This window comes from Sphaeramia orbicularis, chromosome 24, assembly GCF_902148855.1.
Source record: "Sphaeramia orbicularis chromosome 24, fSphaOr1.1, whole genome shotgun sequence".
NCBI classification, from domain to species: Eukaryota; Metazoa; Chordata; class Actinopteri; order Kurtiformes; family Apogonidae; genus Sphaeramia; species Sphaeramia orbicularis.
This window is the reverse complement of record NC_043979.1, coordinates 4,002,673-4,025,577: the sequence shown is the minus strand read 5'-3', so window position 1 is coordinate 4,025,577 and position 22,905 is coordinate 4,002,673. Positions and strand designations below refer to the sequence as shown.

Here is a 22,905-nt window from a genome sequence, read left to right as displayed (position 1 = left end):
TTTTTCACATTAAACTAAGAAAATCTGGAGTCATTTATAGGTTATTACTGTGTTATTTTAGTTGAGATCACATGTGGAACCTGAACTAAAACCACTTCGACATCCTCGATTGTTTATATCTTAAGTGTAATTTTTGCACTTTGCAAATTCATCCTGTGTGTCATGTTTGACACCTGTGCCCTAGATGATGTAAATGTTCACACATGATGGTTGGACTGTGTGTTTGTGTGCAGATCTGCAGGAACTGCAGCGGCTGCGCAGAACGCCAGGTGCCCTGCGTGTCCCTGGACTGTCCCGTCCTCTACAAACTGTCCCGGGTCCACAGACAGCTCTCCAAGGCGCCCTACCTCCGACAGCTGCTGGAGCAGTTCTGATTGGCTCCTGAACCCCGGGAGCTCCGTGCTGATTTTGGTGCTAATCGCAGACCCCGCCCCCTCATCCTCAGTGTTTGATTGTTCATTCAGTTGTCATAGTTTCAATGGTGCTTCAACTGAACCCTGTTGGGTTTTCATTCTGTCTTGTAATTGTTATTTGTTATACAAGTATTTCTCTGCGTGTGCAGACTGTCTGGTTGGAGCCTCCTGTGTGGAGGCGCTGTGGGAGTGGGGAGCCCCCCCCACCCCGCCCCGCTCCTCGGGGCTGGTGTTGTCTTCATGCTTGTTTGCTGCCGTCTCCATTCGCTGCTACGGGCCGATACGGAGCTGTGATGTCACAGCTGCAGACTGCCTGACATGGAAGTAGGTGCAGTCCAATCAAGGATGACGTGTTGTGTGTTGTAAGCGCTGTAGCAGTTTACGCATCGGTTTAAGGAGCTTCAAACCACATTCAAACCACTAACTGACTTCACTTCATTTTTCTACTGACTGCAGCCTGTTGTAAATAGTCCCACCGCTACCGTCACTGTGCATTAACATTATGGAAAGGAACGCTGGGGCCGTGAACGCAGTCCAGTCTGTTTGAGGCGTTCGCCTAAAGGATGCGTCTCATGTTTCTTTGAACATTGATTGTATTCCATTAGAGCAGATTCACCGTCTGCTGACAGAGTGGGAACTGGAATCACTTGGGTTTTTGTTTTTTATCTGGGACTGTTGCAATATTGTATTTTGATAATTTATGTCATGAAGAGTCTATTATTCCCTTGTGCATATATGGTTTGTGTGTTTCAGACTTCCTGTGCAAAAAGGTGTCATCCAATCACATAAAGATCAAATTTCCAAACAGGTTCCCAAACAGCCATACACAGGATCTGTGTATTTGTACAAATGTACAAATGATTATTATGAAGGAGGTGTTTTTCTGGGTGTTTTTAATGGACATTGCTGTGGGTGGAGGTTTAAGATTGATATAATAAAAAGTCAATGTATTAAAATGCCTTCAGTTTTCTTTTTAAAAATTCAAAGAGATCACAGTGACATCACATGATTTAAAGGAACACAAGCCACATGACACAGTACAGTACGACAAAACAACCCCCGACCTGATCTGTACACCAAATAAATACTAAATCCCTTCATTCCCCTTGAATCACCTCGTCACTGTCACAGTGCAATGAAATCACATTTTCAGATTATGCGTTTGGCAGCAGGCTGCGGTGATGATGAGGAGGGTGTAACCAACCAACATTCACTCTGCCCAAGTGTCCCCGAGCAAGGCACTGATATCCTGTCAGCTGTGGGACGTCCACACAGAACCGTTGTGCGGAGTCTAAACATGAATATGACGTGCAGCCGTGGAGCTCAAAGCTGATCCTTCGTCACCCACAAAGGATCCGAATGCTTCAAGTCCAACACTGAGGAGCAGTTGTGTTATTAAAGGGGCAATCTGAAATGTTCATGCTGGGTTGAAAACGTAAAAATATCAACAGAGGGCGACAGGAGGTCTTCTACTGCAGGGGTATCTACAGCAGTTAGCATGCTAACCAGCTAGCAGTGTCCTGTTCCATCTCATAACCCCATGATGTGCCCTCAGAGGGGCTGCTCACACAAAACGATCCTACAGACGGATATGAAGGAACAACAAACACAGGACGACGAGTCACCTGTGTTGTGTTGGTACAAAATAATCTAAATTTGATCATATGAATAAGAATTTAATAGAAAGCTCAATTTGATTTCTTTGGTTTTTCTTATGCAAATAGTGCATAATAAAATAAAACAGACTTCTCTTCCTTTCTCTTGGACGTAGTTGATCCTCTTCTGTCATTTTCTTTTTAACGTCTAAAACTCCACTGACAGGAAGACAAAACCACACCAGGCCTGGACTTCAACTCCTCATGTGAGACACAGTACCTGCATATGAACTGGGTTCAGAGAGAAATGATGCATCAGAAGTTGATCCCAAATTCACTTTAAGTGGGAAATGAGAATCTTGAACATCTATGCAAATGCACAGAAAAGAGGTGAGACATACACAGTGTTGTTTCTCTGAGATAAAACTGAATCTGCAGTGGTTTAGTTGTAATTCACTGGATCCCTCTGAGGACCTTCAGTCTGACTAATGCTGATAAATACAGTCAAATAAAGCCAACATGTTCTTAAATGTGATGGTCTATCCTTGTCCTACTGTCACTGACTGAACTGTGTCATTATATCAGGGCTGTCCAACTCCTTTTAGTTCAGGGGCCACATATGATATAAAGTGGGTGAAACCAGTAAAATACTATCATAATAACAAATAACGACAACTCCAAATTTTTCTGTTTGTAAACGCAAATATTTTCATGTATTTACACTAAAACAAAGTATAATTTTGCAAAAAATGTGAATAATAGGATAAGAACTTAGAAATAACATCAACTCCAAAGTTTTCTGTTTTTGAGTGAAAAAAGTACAATTCTGTAATTAAAATGTTTACATCTACGAACCGTACTTGAACATAACATGAACAAATATGAACAACCTGAAAATTCTTAAGAAAAATAAGTGCAATTTTAACAATATTTCACCTCAGTGTATCATTTATACATGTGCACCACAACGTACAGATCACAGTGGATCTACAAATACACAAAACATTTGATAACAGGCAGAATATTGTTAAAATACTACATACTTCTCTGAAGACATTTCAGGTTGTTCATATTTTTTGTGAAAAGCCAGTCTGTAAATGTAAACATTTTTGTGTAATTTTATTTTTTTGACACCAAAACAAAAAGAAACAAAACAGCTTTTTTTCCTTATTTCTAGGTTATTATGATAGTATTGATAGTATCTGACCCACTTTAGATTGAACATCCTGGATGGTTCATATCTTCAGTGTAATTTTTACATTTCACAAATTCATCTCAGGGGCCAGATTGGACCCTTTGGCAGGCCGGTTTTGGCCCCTGGGCCACATGTTTGACACCTTTGCATCATATTATTAACTGTTAAATCCATGCTCTGATTAACCACACAACTGGAGATGGAATCTTTTTCAGTGACAGCTGGGACACTAGTGGAACTGCCACTGCATCCCACAGCTGGACACCAGTCTCAGCATTTCCTGTGGACCACTAACTTAGATCTGAAAAATGACTGACCCCCATGTCCTGTCAAACGCTGCCTCCCTCTGTTGGTATTTGAGTTGATCTGAAAAACTGCCCCGATAAGCTGCTTGTTTCAGACTTTAGCCAGTGTTGCAGAGCTGGCACCGTTAATGAAGAGAAATGAGGACAGGACACACGCAGAGACGTGGCTGTCAGAGTCCACCAGAGTCCCCCTCAGTCCACCAGAGTCCCCCTCAGTCCATCAGAGTCCCCCTCAGTCCATCAGAGTCCCCCTCAGTCCACCAGAGTCCCCCTCAGTCCATCAGAGTCCCCCTCAGTCCACCAGAGTCCCCCTCAGTCCACCAGAGTCCCCCTCAGTCCATCAGAGTCCCCCTCAGTCCACCAGAGTCCCCCTCAGTCCACCAGAGTCCCCCTCAGTCCACCAGAGTCCCCCTCAGTCCACCAGAGTCCCCCTCAGTCCATCAGAGTCCACCTCAGTCCACCAGAGTCCCCCTCAGTCCATCAGAGTCCACCTCAGTCCATCAGAGTCCACCTCAGTCCACCAGAGTCCCCCTCAGTCCCTCTTCTCCCGGTCCAGAGACAGCAGCAGTTTACGTCTGGGCGAGTCTCCGACCAGAGAGATGGTGTCTGAGAACGCCACCGCAGCCACACCCTCCATCCCCTGGCTGCTGTTGGAGGTGGAGGCGGAGCTTCCTGTCAGCGCTGTGACGTCAGGCGGGGCGGACACCTTACTGGGTGAATTGGCGAGGCTCGCCGTGTCATCCATCTCGATCACCTCGAAGTCGGCGTCGTTCCACTGATCGGCCTCATTGTCCTGCTCTTCCTCCTCCTCCTCCTCCTCGTTGGCTCCAGAGTCCAGCAGCGCCTGCCGGTACTCGCTGTCGTCCGCCTCAGGTTGAGCCCTGAGGCGTGGTTTCCTGCTCTGGCCGCCGCTGGGGGCTGAGGCCAGCTTGTACATGACGGGGAACAGGATGGCGGTGAAAGTGGCAGTGATGAGCGCCAGGTACATGAGGAGGGGGTGAGAGTGGAACTTCCCCAACAGGAAGCCCAGCAGGGCGGGCAGCACCATCTCCCCCAGCGCCGCACCGACCACGAACACCGCCGCCGTGTGGCCCGTCACCGTGGTGTACTGCTCCACCCAGGAGATCCCACTAGGGAACGTGGTGGCCATGGACGCCCCGTAGAGGCCGGTGCACACCCACAGGGCCACGTACTGGGTACTGAACAGACACAGCAGCAGAGAGGACACAGTGGACCCCACCAGACTGAGCAGGATCATCGTACCCGGGTAGATGCAGGCCGCAAAGAAGATGGCCAAACCCCGGCAGGCGGCAAAGGTACCCCAGAACAGAGAGTTAATGCCAGCAGCCTGCGCCTGATCCATGTGGGCGTAGTCCTTAGCAAAGGTGAAGATGTAGGAACCGTACGCCACCTCAGCGCCAACGTAAGCAAAGAAGAAGAAGAAGAGCAGGCAGATGATGGCCATGTGGCGTTTGGCCACCAGAGGCTTTCCTGAAGACGAGCGAGCTTTGTCACGTGACATGCTGCCGCGAGAGTACAGGATGAAGAAGAGGAAGGAGATGAGGAAGACAAAAGAGCCGATGACCACATAGGCCCACATAGAGTTGCTGATGATGGAGGGGACCATGGGGGTTTTGGGGACCGGTGCTGTGGTGGGGGGGGCGCTGATGCTACTGTTGGTACCATTGGCAGATCCACTCGCCGTCCTGCTGTTGATGTCGGCTCCAAACAGCAGTTTGGCGATGATGGGAGACACGAAGGCCCCGGCGGCGAAGCTGAAGTGCAGAGCCTGCATGTGAGGGCCGGCCTGTTCCCCCCACGTGTTCAGGATGAGGACGTTCCCACCTGTCAGGACCACAAGAACACCGCATTAGAACCATACACACAGGTTTTTAACTCATACTATCAGGTTGTGCAGAAAAAACCTGAAAAAACAGAGGCTACAGGTGGATCAAATTGGAGAATAATCGGAGTTGTTTTGAATTTTTAATGAATTATCAAAAATTGCTCAACGATGAGAGATAGGAAAATTGTAGATTTTGTGACCTTGCTGTGACCTTGAACTTTGGCCTACTTGGCCCAAAATTTAATGGGTTGGTCCCAGGGCCTAGGCCTATCTGTGGGGAAGATGTGCTAAAGATGGTTGGAATAGTTTTCCTGTAAAGTTGCTAACAAACAAACAAACAAACACACAAAGCAAAGTGATCACAATACCTCCTGGCGGAGGTAAATATTGCAAAATTGTTTGTTCCTTGAATTAAGACGAGAAGTGAATACTAACGACATGATGGGAAAGAGTAACATCAGCACAATTCTAGGAAGCAACTGGTGGAGAAACAAAGTACTATGAGTATCGGACGTCGATCAGCTGTTCAGAAACTAAAACTAAAGCCTGGTTCAGATTTTTAATATAATACACAATAATGTGTGTGTGTGTGTGGGGGGGGGGGGGTGTGTCAAAGGCTCTGGTTCCATCAAAATAATACACTTTACAGTTGAAAAGTTCCATCAAACTGACCTTATGCCACAAAAAGTTAACTTCTGTTAGATCTCTGAGATGACTGAAATGATGAATCACATCAGAGGACCGGAGCTGGATGACAAATACCAGTTTCAGTTTTAGTCCTGTGATTTTTATGGACAGATAAAAGAAACTACATCTGCTACTAACAGGCATCTACTGCTGATCTCCATGAATGCAGAAACAGTCATGAACCGGCCTTTTTTTTGGTTGATTTTCTGAAAACCGTGCTGTTTTATTGTCCTGAGATGACTTCACACTCCAAGTTGAATCACAGCCTGAGGAGGACGTCGAAAAGATTTCCATAAAAGTGCTATTTATGCACAGAAATGTAGTCTACGCAATCTTATTAATTTGTAAAAACACACATCTAAACTGTACCACTGTTACTGTACGACAGAACAGTGGGCGTGAAACCTGCTGCAGATGAACACTGCAGTAGGGCCTAAAATCTGATTTTCTTAATTATTAAGACTTCGTTGTGTTAAAATGTCATAAATGCAGTACTATACAGACATGGTAGGCTGTCATTAAGTTTGTTGTTTTAGCAAAATTATAAAGACAAATGTTATTTCTCCCCCACTGCATCAAAACACAAATGAATACAACAAACATGTAAATAATATTAAAGACAAACATCTCAGAAAAAAGTGAATGTTGTAGAAACTGTATGAAATCAATCTGAACAAAAAAAAAATACAGATGGTCTAAAAAGGAAGGTCTGAAGAAGGTTAATATGGGCTAATATACACACATCAAATACAGATTTTTACCAAAGGCAGACCAGACATTAGTTTGAATATTTTTGTGTACATGCTTAATACTGTGTCCTTCTGCCACACCAAGAGACCAGTTCCACAGGAAACACTGTTAGTGGGTCTCAGCGTCATGGTCTTTCACACAGGCTGTCCCACTGAACCAACCAGAGGCATTTCAAACATCTAACCACATACACAAAAATATGAAGACCCTCCCTTAATATTTCCAGCAGTGAAGAAGGACGAGGAGAGCAACTTGACAGAATATGACTGTAAGTAGCTCTGGTTGGTGTGTAGTTCAGTGTGTACTTTGTTTTTCCACTCTATCACACTGCCTACAGTATGTGTGAAGTGCACAGTGTGTCTTTACACATACTGGTCATGTGTGAAAAAATGTGTATGAATAATTTATAGCACACACTCTTTCGACCTCTGACCCCTTGACTCTGAAGGAAATGAGAACACAACATAAGACCCATGATCCAGACAAAACAAGCAGACAGTCAATAATCACAGCTGATGGTTGTCTCAGTTTACCTACACTATGTCAGTGTGAAAAGAACGGCTGTAAACTAACTCATGTAAGATCACTTTAATGATAAATAACAGTGACAGGCCAGCTGTTCATTTATACACACCAAGCACGGTACTCTGCTACAGGGACTCCATGTTTCACCTATGAAGACATCACATGTCCTCCAGGAAACAGAATACAACCAAAAACCACTGGCTGTTCTGACAAAGCTGACTGAACTGTCAATGTTCACCAAAACTCTTCTTTCTCAACCAGCACTTGTTCTAAACAGTAAAACAAATGTGACATATGACGCACCCAAAATGAAGGTAAAAATAAAACCAATGGCCCTGTATGTCACTGTCATCTTCTATCTGAATCAATCCCAGTTGAATGTGTGAGGCTGTCAGGTTCTGTTCTATGTTCCAGTCCTGTGGTCCGGATGCACAACAATCTAACAATAGAAGTGGGCGGGACTTTCACTGGAGGAGAACTCAACTCATTCAATCAAAGTCCAGATATGACTTCTATCAGTGATTAATAGGAACTAGACTGATATCTGGAACCATTTACATGTTATAAACCATCCAAATATGGACCATTAGGAGTAAAGGCACATTTTTAATGATTCAAAAATTCATCAAAAATTCAAAAATCAAAATTTCTCAAAACTGTGAACAAACTTTGTCAAAATCGTCCCAAGGAAGATACACTAAAAAAATGTAATGAATCTGACCAGTAGAAGACAACAATGGGAAAACGATGCATATATTGCATCTGCTATTAAAGGTAAAACCAGAAAATGTCACATGTTCCCAACCTCCATGAACATATTAAAGGTAAAACACAGAAATACTGTACATAGTCTTGAGGGAAAAACACACAAATGCTACACCAGCTGTAAATGTGAAGGGTCATGAGATAATTTTTGTTATGATTTCACACTATATGAATATAATTTTATTTGATTTTACTAATAGGAAAAGGAAAAAAAAACAAATAATGCAACAGATCTTAGAGATAAAATCACCACTTCCACCTTGTATCCACTATTAAAGGTAAAAACACACAAAAGTCACATGTTCAATCCAGTCTTACAAGTAGAATCAGGGTGTGATTTGTCAAAAAACCAGAGAAGGGGATGTTTTTTTTTTTTTTTTTGTCAGAGTGGGGTGTTCGGTGGAGGGCAGCACTTATATACATGGGGGTGCAGTCTATAACTAATGCAACTAACGCTGGCATGAAACGAAAGTGAAACTTTCCATACTTTCAATGTCCATCTGGTTCTATTCCTCTATTATACAGCGGATCATACATGAAATTTTCACAACTTCTAACCTGTAACCATTGGACACACAAATGCGGGGCGCCATGAATTAGTCATGTTTACCCCCCCCCTTTACGGTGCCCCAGCACATGGGGACGTTTGCGAATTCTGAGACCACTGACAGTTCAGTTCAGGTGAACGTTAGTGTCAGTAATGTAGAATATAGATGGAAGAAAACTGTCACAACCTGCCTGTTATTTACATTGGTTGGTTGTCCCCCCAAGGATGAAATTCACTGAGCAGAAGTAGGGATGTAAAAAACCAGAGGGGGGGTTGACCCCCATCCCCACCCAACAAATCGCACCCTGAGTACAGTCACACATGTTGTTTCTGATCTCAATGGATAAAGGATGTAAATGAAAGTGTGGCCATGACACAGTGATGAGGATAAGAATTAAAGGGCTTCAGACTCACAGTGTTCTGACTGATTAAACCTCATTCCATTTGGTTTTCAAACTCTGTGTGAGACAGAAAGTAACACTTGAACTTAACACCCCTACACAGAACCAAACCTCTGTGGAAGTATGAGGTGTGTCACCCTAAACAGAATAAAGTGCACTTGACTGTGACTACAAATTAAAAAACTGCCCTTCACCTGTATCCAGAATCCCCATGGACATCCCAATGCTGGACATGAGGCCGGTGAGCAGCAGAGCCTGCTTACAGAACGGGACGGCACACATTCCAAATGCAGTCATCAGCATTGAAAGCCCTGTAAGAAGGAGAGAGAAAGAGAGGTGCTTTTATCTGAACAGTAACAAGATATGATCAACCTCTCATGTTTCATTACCTCCACCAAGGAGGTGATGTTTTTGCCAGGGTTTGTCTGTTTGTTGGTTAGTTAGCAACATAACTGAAAAAATTACCGACAGATTTTAATGAAATTTTCAGGAAATGTCCGAAATGGGATGAGTAACATGATTAGATTTTGGGAATGATCCAGATCACTGTCTGGATCCAGGAATTTTTAAAAGGATAGTTTAGCATTGGGAGATAGGGATATTTTTAACATATCTATGTGTAACTTCACAATGAATGGTCAGTGCTTGGTAAAAAAAACAAAACAAAATAAGTTCCCAACAGGTTCTACAAGATATTGAAGATTGATCTGGATCCTCACAAAATTCTGGATACCATGATCCAGAAGAGGAAAAAAATAGTGGAGTTTTGGAATTTTCATCCTAACAAGGGGACAAAAAATGGTATTGACATGCAACAAACACCAAATCATTGGGAGTTAGAGATATTTTCATTTCCATTGTGATAGTAATGTTTTTTTTTGTAAGAGGTAGCTCTAGTTCATGTAATGTTCTCTCCTCATAAAGACATATATCGGTTGTTGTCAAATCAATTTTATTTGTATGGATCAAATGTTTTTATTTTAGAAGATGTTACCTGTATGTCATGTACTAATGTGCTCTTCTACTAAACACATATATATACATATCAGTTGTTAATAAATTGCATAAGTTGTATAGTCCAACAAATATATTTGTTCTTTTTATATCTTAATAAAACACATGAAATAGAGGAAAACACAATAAAAAAAGACGATAATATCAGTGCTAAGGGTGTAAGTCCAAAGTCCAGGTATTATTTTTAGTAGATCACAGCACAGGAGACTGAGCTGCCTTGGCGGAGGTCTGCATTCTCTGAGTGCTTTTCTATTTTCATTATATTTCCACCACAGCAGTGGACTGCAATGCAAGTGAAAGTGTACCTAACAGGAGGTGAGGGTTCATGCAGTCGAACAGGATGCCTCCTACAAGGGAACCACCAATGTATCCAGCAGAGCGGCCTACAAAGATGTATGAGATGTTGCTGATGTTTTTCTTCACATTCACAGCCAGGTCCTCAAATGTGGGGCCGATGACTGAGATACACATCCCCTGGAAAACCAGACAGTGAAAAAAACAGGGTCGTATGTGGCTGGAACTCCCACTCAAGTGTCCAAGTAAAGTGGTGTTTGTCTCTCTCCAAGTACAACCACCTTAATCTACCATCCTGCCTGGTCCTGGTGCCCGTACAGTGCATTTGTGTGAAGAAAGACAAGAAAAAGGAAATGCAATTCAATGACATTACACTTGATTCTATAAAGGGTTTATGGGGATGTACCCATCTCTGCCCTTCCTTTGAACTACAGTCCACAAACACTGAAAAAAGAAGTGCTATAGGACTGCCAACACACACTGTAAAACATTTCTGCATCGACAACAGATATTTCCATCAACAATAAACACTGAATATCAATAAAAAGCTGTCCTGTCTATTTTGTACTTTAAAAGAGATCTAAAAGTGCAGCATTCGGTATCAAACAAACTGTGCTTTCTAATGGATTTGGCTTTACCCGACCAATTGAAATTCAACTCAACAAATTTCACTAAAAAAAAAAAAAAAGATGCTTGTGTATTTCAACATTTCCCCACCGTCAACAAGAAAGACACCTTAAAATTACACAAGCAGACACAGAGTAGATTGTATGCAGATGGATTTCAGTAATCTGATGCACGAATCATGGTTGAAGAGCAAGTTTTACCACTATGCAAATCCTGCTTGTGCAGGAAACAGCAGGTGTATTCTCTTTGCCTGGATATATGACCATCAACATGGAAAGTAGAGACATACTTTAAGAAGATAACTTCAGCCTCATTTGTAAAGTATGAACTGACATGGTATTCTTCAACAGATTTGCCTGACAGCTTTAGCTACTTTCTAGATGACCGTTTTTCACAGCCTTCTTTGAACATTTGAGATTAAACTAAAGGAAAAAAGGTTTCCTCTAGGGTTTCAGTTTTAAATATCTTGGTCTCCTTAAGCTTTAACTCAACCCCACCCCCTCACCCCCGGTTTGCTGGGAAATGCATTGTCATAAAGCTGAAAGCAGGCCTGTATGTATGACAGGGTGATACTTTACATGACACCTCAAGTAGCTAAAATGAATTCAACCTTCCTGATCCAAAGCAGTGAATGCAGTAATAAAATGAACCCATAAACAACATACAACAGTAAAACATTGGCAGGATCCATTTACTGCACAGTGGCTACAAAGACCTTTCATATTCAAAGTTCAATTTGCCTATAACTCATACTTTGACTTAAATAAGGCTGCGAATGTACAGAACTTCTACCTGAAGCCACTATTTTAACCATGAGCTAATAGTACTTTCACTTAAACAATAAAGGCCCAGAACTATTTTTGTGGTGACTTCTAAGTAACATTTTCTCTACATTTATTCAATATTATCTTTTGAATTTTTCTTATATTTAATTTATTGAATATGTAAGTGTTGAGTAAATTCACAGGTTATTATTATCAAAACTGAAGGAAAAATTACTCTTTCAGCTAAATGAATCATTAGTTCTTCATTGAGCAACTACAACCACTGTCATTTATCAAAGTACATGAACAGTACAATGAAGTTTCCACGTTGACTAAAGAGACTAAGGATACATCTGAGAAAGACACCTGATGCTGCTGAAATGCTGAGAAACTGCATGTTACCAGAAGTATTTCACCGTTTTTATAGGATTAGTGCTTCAAAAGTTCTTAAACATTTTAGATCAGTTGATGCTCTTGGGTCTTTAAGGGTTAAAGGCTGTAAATACTTCTTCCACCTCTAATTAGAACTAACTTAACTAAACTAACTAAATTTGTACCCGGGTTCAAAAGCTAAAGTGAAGTTAATAAAGTCAACTGGCATATAAAGCACAGAAAATAGCTTCTCAATGTCTGGTCAAGCGATAAATGACACTCTTCCTGAGTTTAATTGCCGACTATAAAACAGGTGCTAACCCCCCCACACACAACAGCACACTAATGCTACAACATTATGCTAGGTTATGTCCAGTTAGCTAACCACCTACATAGAGCCTATCAGGCTATTTTACTCGCATAAAACTATTTAAAACCAGTTCTATTTAGTGAACAAAAGGCTTAAAGAAACTGTTTACATTTCTAAGGTAGCTTTTACACCTCTTATTCTAGATAATGTGAGTTTTTCTCTGCTAACCTCCCGTATTTTAAGCTAACATCTCCTCAGTTATTACCAAGCCCAAGAAGGATGCACAGAGCGCGAGGGTGACCATCCAGCGGCCGCACGCGCCTCCAGACCCGCCCCTTCCCCCGCCGACCACCTCCACCCGGTCGTCGCATCCCGGCTTCGTGATCCTCTTGGCCGCCTTCAACGCGCTCTTCAGCCCCCGGCCGCCGGTGTCCTTCCTCTTGTCGAACAGGGTGTCCTCCTCCTGGTCGTCGTTGTCGTCGTCGTACTCCATACTGGCGAAGCGAACGTGCTTCTTTTTGACGACGGTGTCTCGTGCGGCGGGTGAGGACATTTTGATAGCTGTCAATCAGTCTGATGGTGCAGGGGCCACGAGATCCCTTTAGGGCGACCACATACACTTATTTTACCGATTTAAGCGACCTCTGCCCCTTCTTCGCGTCCTGTTTGAGGTGTTCGCTTGGTCAAACCGTGTACAATTAAACAGCCATCGTTAAGAGAGCGGAGTAATTCCGGGGGTGACAGTGGCTGACCACCGCTGCAGCCGCGGATCCTCCATATGTCAACAGCAATGTATGGAAGTCTGCAAAGAGCGTGTAGAGGCGAGAGGGTTCACTCCGCTCAGAAAAGTGAGTCATTTAAAAACCCGGAAGACCACAAGATTTTTTTTTTTTTTTTTCCCCAACTTTATTAATCAAACTCTGGTTATATAGTCAAACGAATACCATAGTGAAAGACTTTTTTTGACTGAGCAACAACATCATTTATTTGAACAGTATTCGTAAAGAACATTATAAACAATAAAATAAATTACAGAATAAAATCAGAGGTCTAATCAGGAATCAATACATTCAGATTTTCATAAACAGTCAAGGCTTGTTTGGTTTTCATATGTCTGTTTGAAGTTTGTCATTTCATTCATGTAAATTAAGAACAGTGGTGGTGGTGGTGGGGGGGGGGGGGGGGGGGGGGGGTCTGCACAAATCTACATCTGTGTATAAATTGTTTAGCCATAATAACCAAAGTGTTAAACATAATTTCTCTTTTTTTGTTTTCCATTATAACTCCAAATTTAATGTCTTTACATTCCAGTTTGGGCGACTGATTGTTCTTCTCAGATGCCCAGTCATTAAATGTTGTCCAAAATGTCCTGGTGTTTGGGCAGTCAAAAAATAAATGTTCTAAGAAGTTCAAAATAAATAAATAAATGTTCTAAAGATTCAATTTCAAATTCACAAAAAACACAGTTGTTTTTCTCAATATTAAATCTTTGTCTCATAAAGTCATGGCAAGGATAAATATCATTTACTGTTTTAAAATGAGTTTCTTTTGCTTTTGGGGGTATGGGTAGAGTCAGGTATTTGGTTCTAATCCTGATTATAATTTCTTTAGGATAATCTTTTAATACATTTTTCCGTTTTAATGGTAAGGGGAAAATATTGCATGTGACGGCACCATGCATGAATTTGTTTGTACATTTTTCTCCCATAAAATTAACCCTCCGGTATCCCATCGGTATCCTATACTAAGCACCAAGTGGGCCATTTTGGCACACTTGTGGAATAATGTCAAAAATGTTTTCATACAGTTTGTTTTTAATTCTTTTCCACTTTTTTTCTATTTCATCAACTTGAGCTGTAAATAAAAATACCAAATACTCAATAATTGTCACATTTTTAACTCTTTAAATGCCGTGTTATTAATGTAAACAAACCATTTTTTTGGATGCAAAAAACACAAAACTCTACATAAGAAGTGGATCGCATATTATTTGATTTTTGCAGCCTGGCATATGTCAATGATTAACAGCGACATCGGTTAATTTGCATTATTATTTTTGGCGCTAGGTCAGATGTTCAAAAATACCAAGTGTGCGTAAAATGCACACCTATAAATCAAACTATTAAATATTATATATTGATTTATTTTTCTGCACTAATTTGATTTTATTTTTGTAAATAAAGGTCAGCCCTAATCATCATACATATCAAATAATCATTCATTTTAGTTTTTTTTTAACCTTTTAAACAATCTCTTTTCATCATGATGTCACTACATTTTTTGATGCAAAAAACACAAAATATGTTTGTTTTTTTCAAAATACTACAAAAAAATTGGATTACATATTATTTGATTTTTGCAGCCTGGCATATGTCAATGATTAACAGCAACATTAACAATGTTAATAGATTAATATAGACCCTCAGCTCTCAAATGAAGCCTACATATCAGTAAAAGCAGGATTTATGCCTTAATGGCTTTCAGATCAAAAACAGTGGTTCTAATGGAAGAAATAGTGTGTTTTTGGCACACTTGGGAGACAGATCTTGTAATTTTCTTTTGTTTACAATGTGCACATTTTACTTGGTGGCCAGAATTTTAAAGATCATGCAAAAATGAACAACTTTTGAATTCTAACCTTATTTAAATTGTGAAAAATAATCTGAAGTTTTTTAACATGAAGTGCAAAGTGTACCTAAAAAGCACACCCGGATACCGGAGGGTTTTTAAGAGTGTGGTCTTGACCAGCTCTAAATACAAAGCATCATTACATAAAAATAAATATACAAAAACACCCAAATTTTTTTTTAAATCTTTCTATTGGAATTTGAAAAATATATTAAATCTTTAGAATTTATTTATAAAAAAAAAAAAAAATTAAAAAAAAAAAAAGCTCTAACACTCTGACTATTTATAAACAATTCTTCAATATTGACTGAACTCTCTGGAGTATTTATTTATTTTTGGTAGATTTGTTATTTTCTATTTATTTATTTACTTTTTTATACTATTATTTGTATATTATGCTTTTTGTCATTAAATCTATGCATTATTTTCTTAAACTTATTTGTTCAAATGCTTTTTCCTTTTTGAAATCTTGTTTGTTCAAATTTATGTTGTATACACATATGTTTTCAATAAAGTTGGGGGAAAAAAATCTGGTTATGCTAATAAAAATAAATAAATAAATAAATACAAAGCATCATGAGATAACTTTTGTTATGATGTGGCAATATTTACATAAAATATTATATTTTCTCTGTTTAGTTGTATGTAAGTGTAGAGGTGAATGTACAGGCTAATGCCCCTGTGATCGTACTATCTCTGTTTGTTTCTTTGTTCTTTGTTTGTTTTGATGATGCCTATGTCATCTTTATTTGCAATTTTTTTTTTTTTTTTTATAGTGAACAAGTGATGTACTAATGTTGGCTCTTTTATGTCTTGTTTCTGTCACCTGCAGATGAAAAGTAGTTATTTTTACTAATTCTGGCATATTTACACAGGTGTATTTTTTTTTTACACAGCAGTGTTCATAAATGTGCATAGTCCCTATTAAATAACCCAAGAAAATAAAATAAAATAAATAAAATAAAATAAAACAGAATTTGATTGGCTCACCAAGAGAAAAAAAAGAGAAACTCAGACAGTTCATGTGTTTTGAGTGTGTTAATTGTGGGCTGATGCAAACCTTTTCAGTTTGGTCTCTAATTCAAACAGACTTACTTCACCTGTGGACCTGCTGTTAGTTTGCCGCTGACTAATGGTGTCATGAACTCGAAACGGAGTGAGACATCTTACATCTTGTTCCATCTCTGAATCAGCTGACGCTAATGTGGTCCGTGGCTGCAGGAAGTAGTGTCCAGCACCAGGACAGCAGCAGCAGTCAGAGGTGTGGAGCCCCAGGGTTAATGAACAGCAGAGCTGCAGGTTTTCTGAGGTGAACTGGTGAGACTCAGGCAGAGGTTTGTTCTTTCTGGTGAATAAAGGGGAGGATTCCCACTTTAACTCCACCTGACACTTAATCACCTCCTCTATAATCTGTTAACACTCTGCTGTCAGAAAATTTAACACCAAATACTGTGAAGTCCACCCAGATAACTTACTATATACTATGACTAAATTTCGTGACATTTTATACAGTAAAAAAAAAAAAAAGATGTCCCCCAATAATGTTTCTATAGACTGCCTTCAGCTTTGACACATGTGCTGTGACAGTGTTTAGGGTGTGGAATGTTTATGTAATTTCATAAGAAATATCACAACAATTATTTCTGTCCAGATTTAATTTTAGGCCAAGATCTTGTATTGATGATGGAGAGTTGGAACACTATAAAGTCATCTCCGACACGTCTTTATATATATATATGTATATATATAATTTGAAACACGTATCGTTGTTTGTCTAAAACCAATCACTGACTCTAAATCAGCCCCACTGACATTGACAGTTTTCACTATTGTCTCTTTTTGGTTCACTTTGATTGTTAATGTAAACTGAAAATGACAAATGTTCTGGTTAAAAATGTTCATGTTTAACTGTGACAGACTGTCATCTCCTAAGTGGACCATAAGGTTAAAAACCAAACTAAAGAAAATGAAGCTGAAAACTAAGCAAACAAACAAACAAACAAACAAACAAATAACCTAAGTAACTCCTCCAGTGTCTCTTTTGGGTCACTTTAGCTCAGTGGTTTCCAACCTTTTTTGGCTCCTGACCCCATTTTAACATCACAAATTTCTGGCGACCCCAAACATTCAAAACAGAGACATTTTTTGGCTAAAATTAATTTGTTTTTGATCATGTAATAGTTTGCTATACTATGTTGCAAATAAACATTAAATTTAGATGACATTTAGTCTATATAATGTATATTATTGTGGACAGAGGCAGTAAATCCAGGTGTAGATTACTGCACAAAGGGAGAATTTTCTTTTCCTTGGTCAGGATCTGTCCAGTCAGTCCAGCTGTGATTTACAAGGAGGACAATTAATACTGAACAAACAAGAACTGAAACTATGAATTATGAAAGAGCTGCAGCATCTGAAACCGACCACAATGAACATTAGACAGATAAACAGAACCACACTGCTGCAGTTTCACACTCAAGTTTGTCATGTCTGTTTTGTATGTGATTGTCTCTGTCAACTCAACATATATTTTTTATTGGTAAGTTTTTATTTATTTTTTATCAATTACTAGAAATTTCAGGCCCCATTTGAATTCCAGGCTTCTGCTTTTATGTCAAATATTTGAGTATAGTTTTAATTTATTACAATTTTAATTGTATATACCTAATATTTGGAACCAATATTCACTTTTAAAGTCTTTGAAAAGGTTTGTTAAGCATCTGTGTGTTATTTATGCAAGAAAGTATATACATTTTTCAAATTGGATTTATATTTTTTTGTGTGTTTTTTGTCCTTTTGTGTTTTTATAGTAGGTTAAAGTGAAAAAAATAATAGGCAAATGATATAAATGAAGTTGTGCTGAAAAAAACAGATCCCAAACATGGCTATAGTAAACATTTGTTTATATAGTATATAAAGGCCAAATCAAAAGGACTGAAAAACAGACAAAATAGGCTCAGACCACTAAGGGTTAATATTTGAATGTTTCTGCAACAGAAAGTACATTGTGCTGATTATTTTATTTTGTTTATTTATTTTTTAATACAACTTGGTTAAATTATTTCAGTGTATCAGTACTTTTTGAACATTTTGAGCACAATTTCAATAATACTGCGATAATAATGATAACTGATAATTTTGGTCACAATAACCGTGATATGAAATTTTCATATCGTTACATCCCTAAACTGAAGCGAACTTTTCCAGGTTCTGAGTGTTGTTTTTTTTTTCAGGTAGCTTGTTCTTCTGTTGTTCTATTTAAAACAGGAGAGGGACTGCATTTTGGTCTTTTGCTTCAAATAAAGACACCCCCCCTGAATCCCCCTCATATCCCATACAGTTCACTATCACATTTATTTTATTATAGAAAGAATCCAGACATACAAAAAGAAATCATGAGAGACACACTGCAAATTAAAATATTTTTGTTTACTGTCTCGAAAATGCTGAAATCTGATTGTGTTCACATAATATTCATTACACTGCATACACTGTAGTCCACACATCCTGCAGCAGAGAGGACCGATAGAAAAAGTAGTACTGAAATTTAAAAAAAAAAAAAGGGTACATGCATGAAAAAAAAAAAATTAAGCAGAGAGTATAACAACTGAAGCGTTGAAGACCAAAACTAAACACAAACATTTTTCAAAATGATAACAGTAGCAAGCGGTTGCATTTGCAGCTGTTCTTTGCAAACACAAGAAATATACATAGAATATAGCAGTGTGGATGTGACAGACAAAAGAATGACAACAAATGAACATTAAAATGCTATAAACAAAGTTCATAAAAAAAAAAAAAAACACCCAACATAGTAAACTGCTATGTAAGTTAAGACAAAATGAAATAAAAAGCAAAAGAAATCTCAAGTCTTTGTCAAAAAAAAATTTTGGGATGGAACAGATGGAACAGGAAAAAAAAAATCTAAATAATGACTAAGAGTAATCAGATATTTGTGGAAAAAAAAAAAATCATTAGTAGAAATTACAGTATTTGAGGTTCTCATTGGTGAACAGAGTTATGAAAAACTGTGCATTCATGAAAAACTGAAGTCTCAATTAAAGGCATTTGGTGTGATTTCTTCATAGTGTAAAATATGTAGACAGACGAAAGTTTCTCACCTTTGTTAAAAAAAAAAAAAAAAAAAAAAAAAGGCATTTCTGGTTTTGAGCAGCAAGTGTTTCATTAAAGAGCGAAGCTGTGGACAGCTGGATTGTTTTCTAAGACTTTGCAGTTTATTTTGCATTTTTCCAGTCACACATTTTCATCAGGGCCTATGGTTTCGGACAGGACCAGTCCAGACCGGGGAGAGAGGAAGTCTGATTGGAACCACATCTGAGGTAGAGTGTCACAGGTCTCACTGAGGGAAACAGTCCATGAGCCAAAGCCACTCAGGAGTGAAAGAGCGGCGCTCAAAGGCTCGTGTGCACGTTCACGTCTTTCACTTCCAGACTGGCAGGTCGAAGAGTTTTCCCAAAGCTTCCCGTCACTGTCAGCACCGACAGTGACGCTCAGACCGGTGACCTGGCATGTTCAGATGCTTCACCTCCACTATCAGCTATCAGCAGGGCTCTCAAACTCCTGTTCTTTCAGGTTCCACATTCAGCTCGATTTGATCTGCAGTGGACCGGACCAGTAAAAGAATAACAGAATAACCTAGAAATAATGACAACTCCAAATTTTTGTTTTTGTTTTAGCACAAAAAAAAACATTAAATTATGAAAATACTTACTTTTATAAACTATCCAAACACAAAGGATGTGAATAACCTGAAAAAACTGAAATTTCTTAACAAAAATAAGTGTAATTTTAACAACACTGTAAAAAATGACTGTAGAATTAACACCAAAAAGTTGGGAAATTGCAACATTAAAAACTGTAAGTGACAATACAATGCAAAGTTGCTTATTTGAAAAGATTTTAGTGTTAACGATTAAATCAAATATAGCTGTAGTTTTTACAGGAAGAGTATGTGAACAAAACTAGATTTGGATGTAGAAATGATGGGTTTCTATTGTTTTTAGAAAATAAAACTGTAAATTAAAAAACAATGTGGTGCCGTTTAAATTGCAAAGACCATAATGTTGAAATAACAGCATATTTGCTTTTTTTTTTTTTTTATAAAAAGTTATAAAAAAGTAAACATTTAACAATTTAACATTTTAAATTTGTAAATGAATGGGTTGGTAGAGTTGGTAGAGCGGCTCGTCCAATAACCAAAGGGTTGGTGGTTCCAATCCTGGCTCTGACTGTCCATATGTCCAAGTGTCCATGGAAGACACTGAAGCCTAAACTGGTCCCAGTTGGACCTGGTGGATTTGGAAAGAGCTGTGGACACCATGAAGGAGGAGAAAATGAGCTAAAGAAGTGCAGAACATTTACCATTTAAATCTACATGTTTAAACTGTTAAATCTACATGTTTAAACTGTTAAATCTACATGTTTAAACTGTTAAATCTACATGTTTAAACTGTTAAATCTACATGTTTAAACTGTTAAATCTACATGTTACTCTGTAAATATGTTTACAGTTGGATGTGTTTTTTACAGTATTGTTCTGGAAACCACAGCTGCCAGTTTTTTCTGTAAAAACAACAGGATTTTTTTTTATAGTGAATATTCTGCCTCACCTTATCATTTCTACATGTTCATTATGGATCGAATCTACAAAGACACTAAACACTGAGGAACAGGCAGAAAATAGTTCAAATTGTGCTTCATTTTCTTTAGACATTTCAGGTTGTTCATATTTGTTCAGGTTATTCACATTTTATTGTTATAGGATAGTTTGTAAATGTAAATATTTTCATAATTTAATATTTTTTGCACTAAAACAAAGACAAATCTGATGTTGTCATTATTTGTCGGCATAGTCTAATGTTATTTTTTTTCACATCAAACCAAGAAGTCGTTATTTTTTGTAGGTTTTTATGTTATTATTTGACTGTAGATCATATCGGTCTGTTTGTGGAACCTGAACTAAAATGACTTCCACAGCCTCGACTGTGGAATTTTTGCTCTTTGCAAATTCATCCCACGGGCCGCATTGGAACCTTTGGTGGGCCACATTTGGCCCCCGGGCCGCATGTTTGAGAGCCCTGCTTTAGAGAGAGACATGTATGACAGCACGCACACAGGATGGACACACTTCCAGCAACTTTCATTTCGGCCCATTTGGTCTTCAGCGAAAAAATGAAATCAAGGCTTGAGGCGAATGCCCGTGAATTACAGCATGACCCCCCACACCCCCCACCCCCACCCCCACCCCATCCTCCCCAAAACAAAAAAAATAAATACAATATGACACACAACAGACGTCATTCCACCAAAGGTCAATGAACTGGACACAGAGTTTAACGATTAACCTGACTTCAGCCAACTAATGGTCATGGAGTCAGTGATTAGTCCAACTCCTGTGTGTAGTTCCAGACGTAAATGATAAAGACACTGAAGGTCCATGTGTATGAAACAGGCTCATTCTTATCTTTTATAAAGCCACGACAAAGGAATACATAAAGTGTATGCACCGGTACTGGGTATATTTTGGTCCTTTGGAAAGGACATCCATCCACACAGGTGAAGGTCTGTCACCATGGTAACAGCTGTTTGTGACCCGTTACTCTGCAGACCTCATGGACTTTATATCTGAACAGAAAAAAGGAAAAACCCTTCCCACTGTGCTGCTTCACTAAACACAGCAATTAAGTGGCAACTTCATGTCTCGTAATTTGTGCTGTAAGTTCTGGACTAAACTTCATCCACGTAAAGATTATATTGAAAAAAACAAAAAAAAACATTGTCACCGCTGTGTGTGTCAAAGGGAAATACTGATTAAAGGCAAAAGTCGAACTAATGTCAGTGTGTTCATGTCAGCCACAGACACACAAACAGATCAGTATCACATAACCTGAAAGGCCTATCGTTATAACAACATACTTTTATGATAAAAAACAGAAACTGACTAAATCATTAGGAAATTGTTATTTGACATTAGGGATGTAACGATTACAGGTATAACGATAAACCGCGGTAAAATTGCAGACGTTTAAATTCTAATTATCATGATAACTGTGTTTGATTACACTGTTCCGGAGAGAAAACGCTGATGTAAAGATCTGTTTTATGTCAAATATTTGAGTATAGTTTTAATTTATCACAATTTTAATTTTCTATACCTAATATTTGGAACCAATATTCACTTTTAAAGTCTTTGAAAAGGTTCATAAAACATCTGTGTGTTATTTATGCAATAAAGTATATACATTTTTCAAATTGGATTTTATATATTTTTTTGTGTTTTTGGTCCTTCTGTGTTTTTATAGTAGGTTAAAGTGAAAAAATAATAGACAGATGAAGTTGTGCTGAAAAAAAAATCCCAAACATGGGTACAGTAAACATTTGTTTATAAAGTATATAAAGGCAAAATCAAAAGGACTGAAAAACGTCCAAAATAGGCTCAGACCACTAAGGGTTAATATTTGAATGTTTCTGCAACAGAAGGTACATTATGCCAATTATTTTATTTGGTTTTTTTTGTTTGTTTTTTTCCAAAATACAACTTGGTTAAATTATTTCACTGTGTATATTAGTACTTTTTTAACATTTTGAGCACAATTTCAACAATACCGCCATAATAATGATAACTGTGATAATTTTGGTCACAATAACCATGATATGAAATTTTCATATCGTTACATCCCTATCTGACATATTGTTATTTAACCCATAAGGACCCAGTGTGACATTTGTGGCAGTTGCCAGTTGACTTTTTCTCTTTATTTAACCTGCTTTATCACCATTTATTATGATATTATCCTCTGAATTTTGCATTTTTTTCCAGTGGAAATCATGTATTTTCCTATGTTTA

The 22,905-nt window shown here is 38.6% G+C and overlaps 2 protein-coding genes across 3 annotated transcripts in view; one reads left to right on the top strand and one right to left on the bottom strand.

The window, feature by feature from the left end:
- The window catches only part of rev3l (REV3 like, DNA directed polymerase zeta catalytic subunit), a 116,603-nt gene extending 114,113 nt beyond the window's left edge, over positions 1–2,490 (top strand). The window contains exon 32 of the mRNA XM_030128126.1: positions 234–2,490. Within this exon, the coding sequence (XP_029983986.1) occupies positions 234–374 (141 nt within the window). The 3' untranslated portion in view covers positions 375–2,490. The remainder of the gene's footprint in view (positions 1–233) is intronic.
- Positions 2,491–3,234: 744 nt separating this feature from the next.
- Positions 3,235–12,963, bottom strand: mfsd4b (major facilitator superfamily domain containing 4B). Of its 2 annotated transcripts, XM_030129279.1 has the most exons (5): positions 12,676–12,963; positions 10,349–10,517; positions 9,224–9,340; positions 4,033–5,353; positions 3,235–3,696 (listed from the first exon to the last, which is right to left on the bottom strand). In XM_030129279.1, exons 1-4 carry the CDS (start codon positions 12,961–12,963, stop codon positions 4,041–4,043), a joined length of 1,887 nt encoding a protein of 628 aa, XP_029985139.1. In that variant the 3' UTR covers positions 3,235–3,696; positions 4,033–4,040. The 2 variants fall into 2 exon arrangements, with proteins under 2 accessions (XP_029985139.1, XP_029985138.1); XM_030129278.1 differs by having other exon boundaries at positions 3,235–5,353.
- Positions 12,964–22,905: the final 9,942 nt, after the last annotated feature.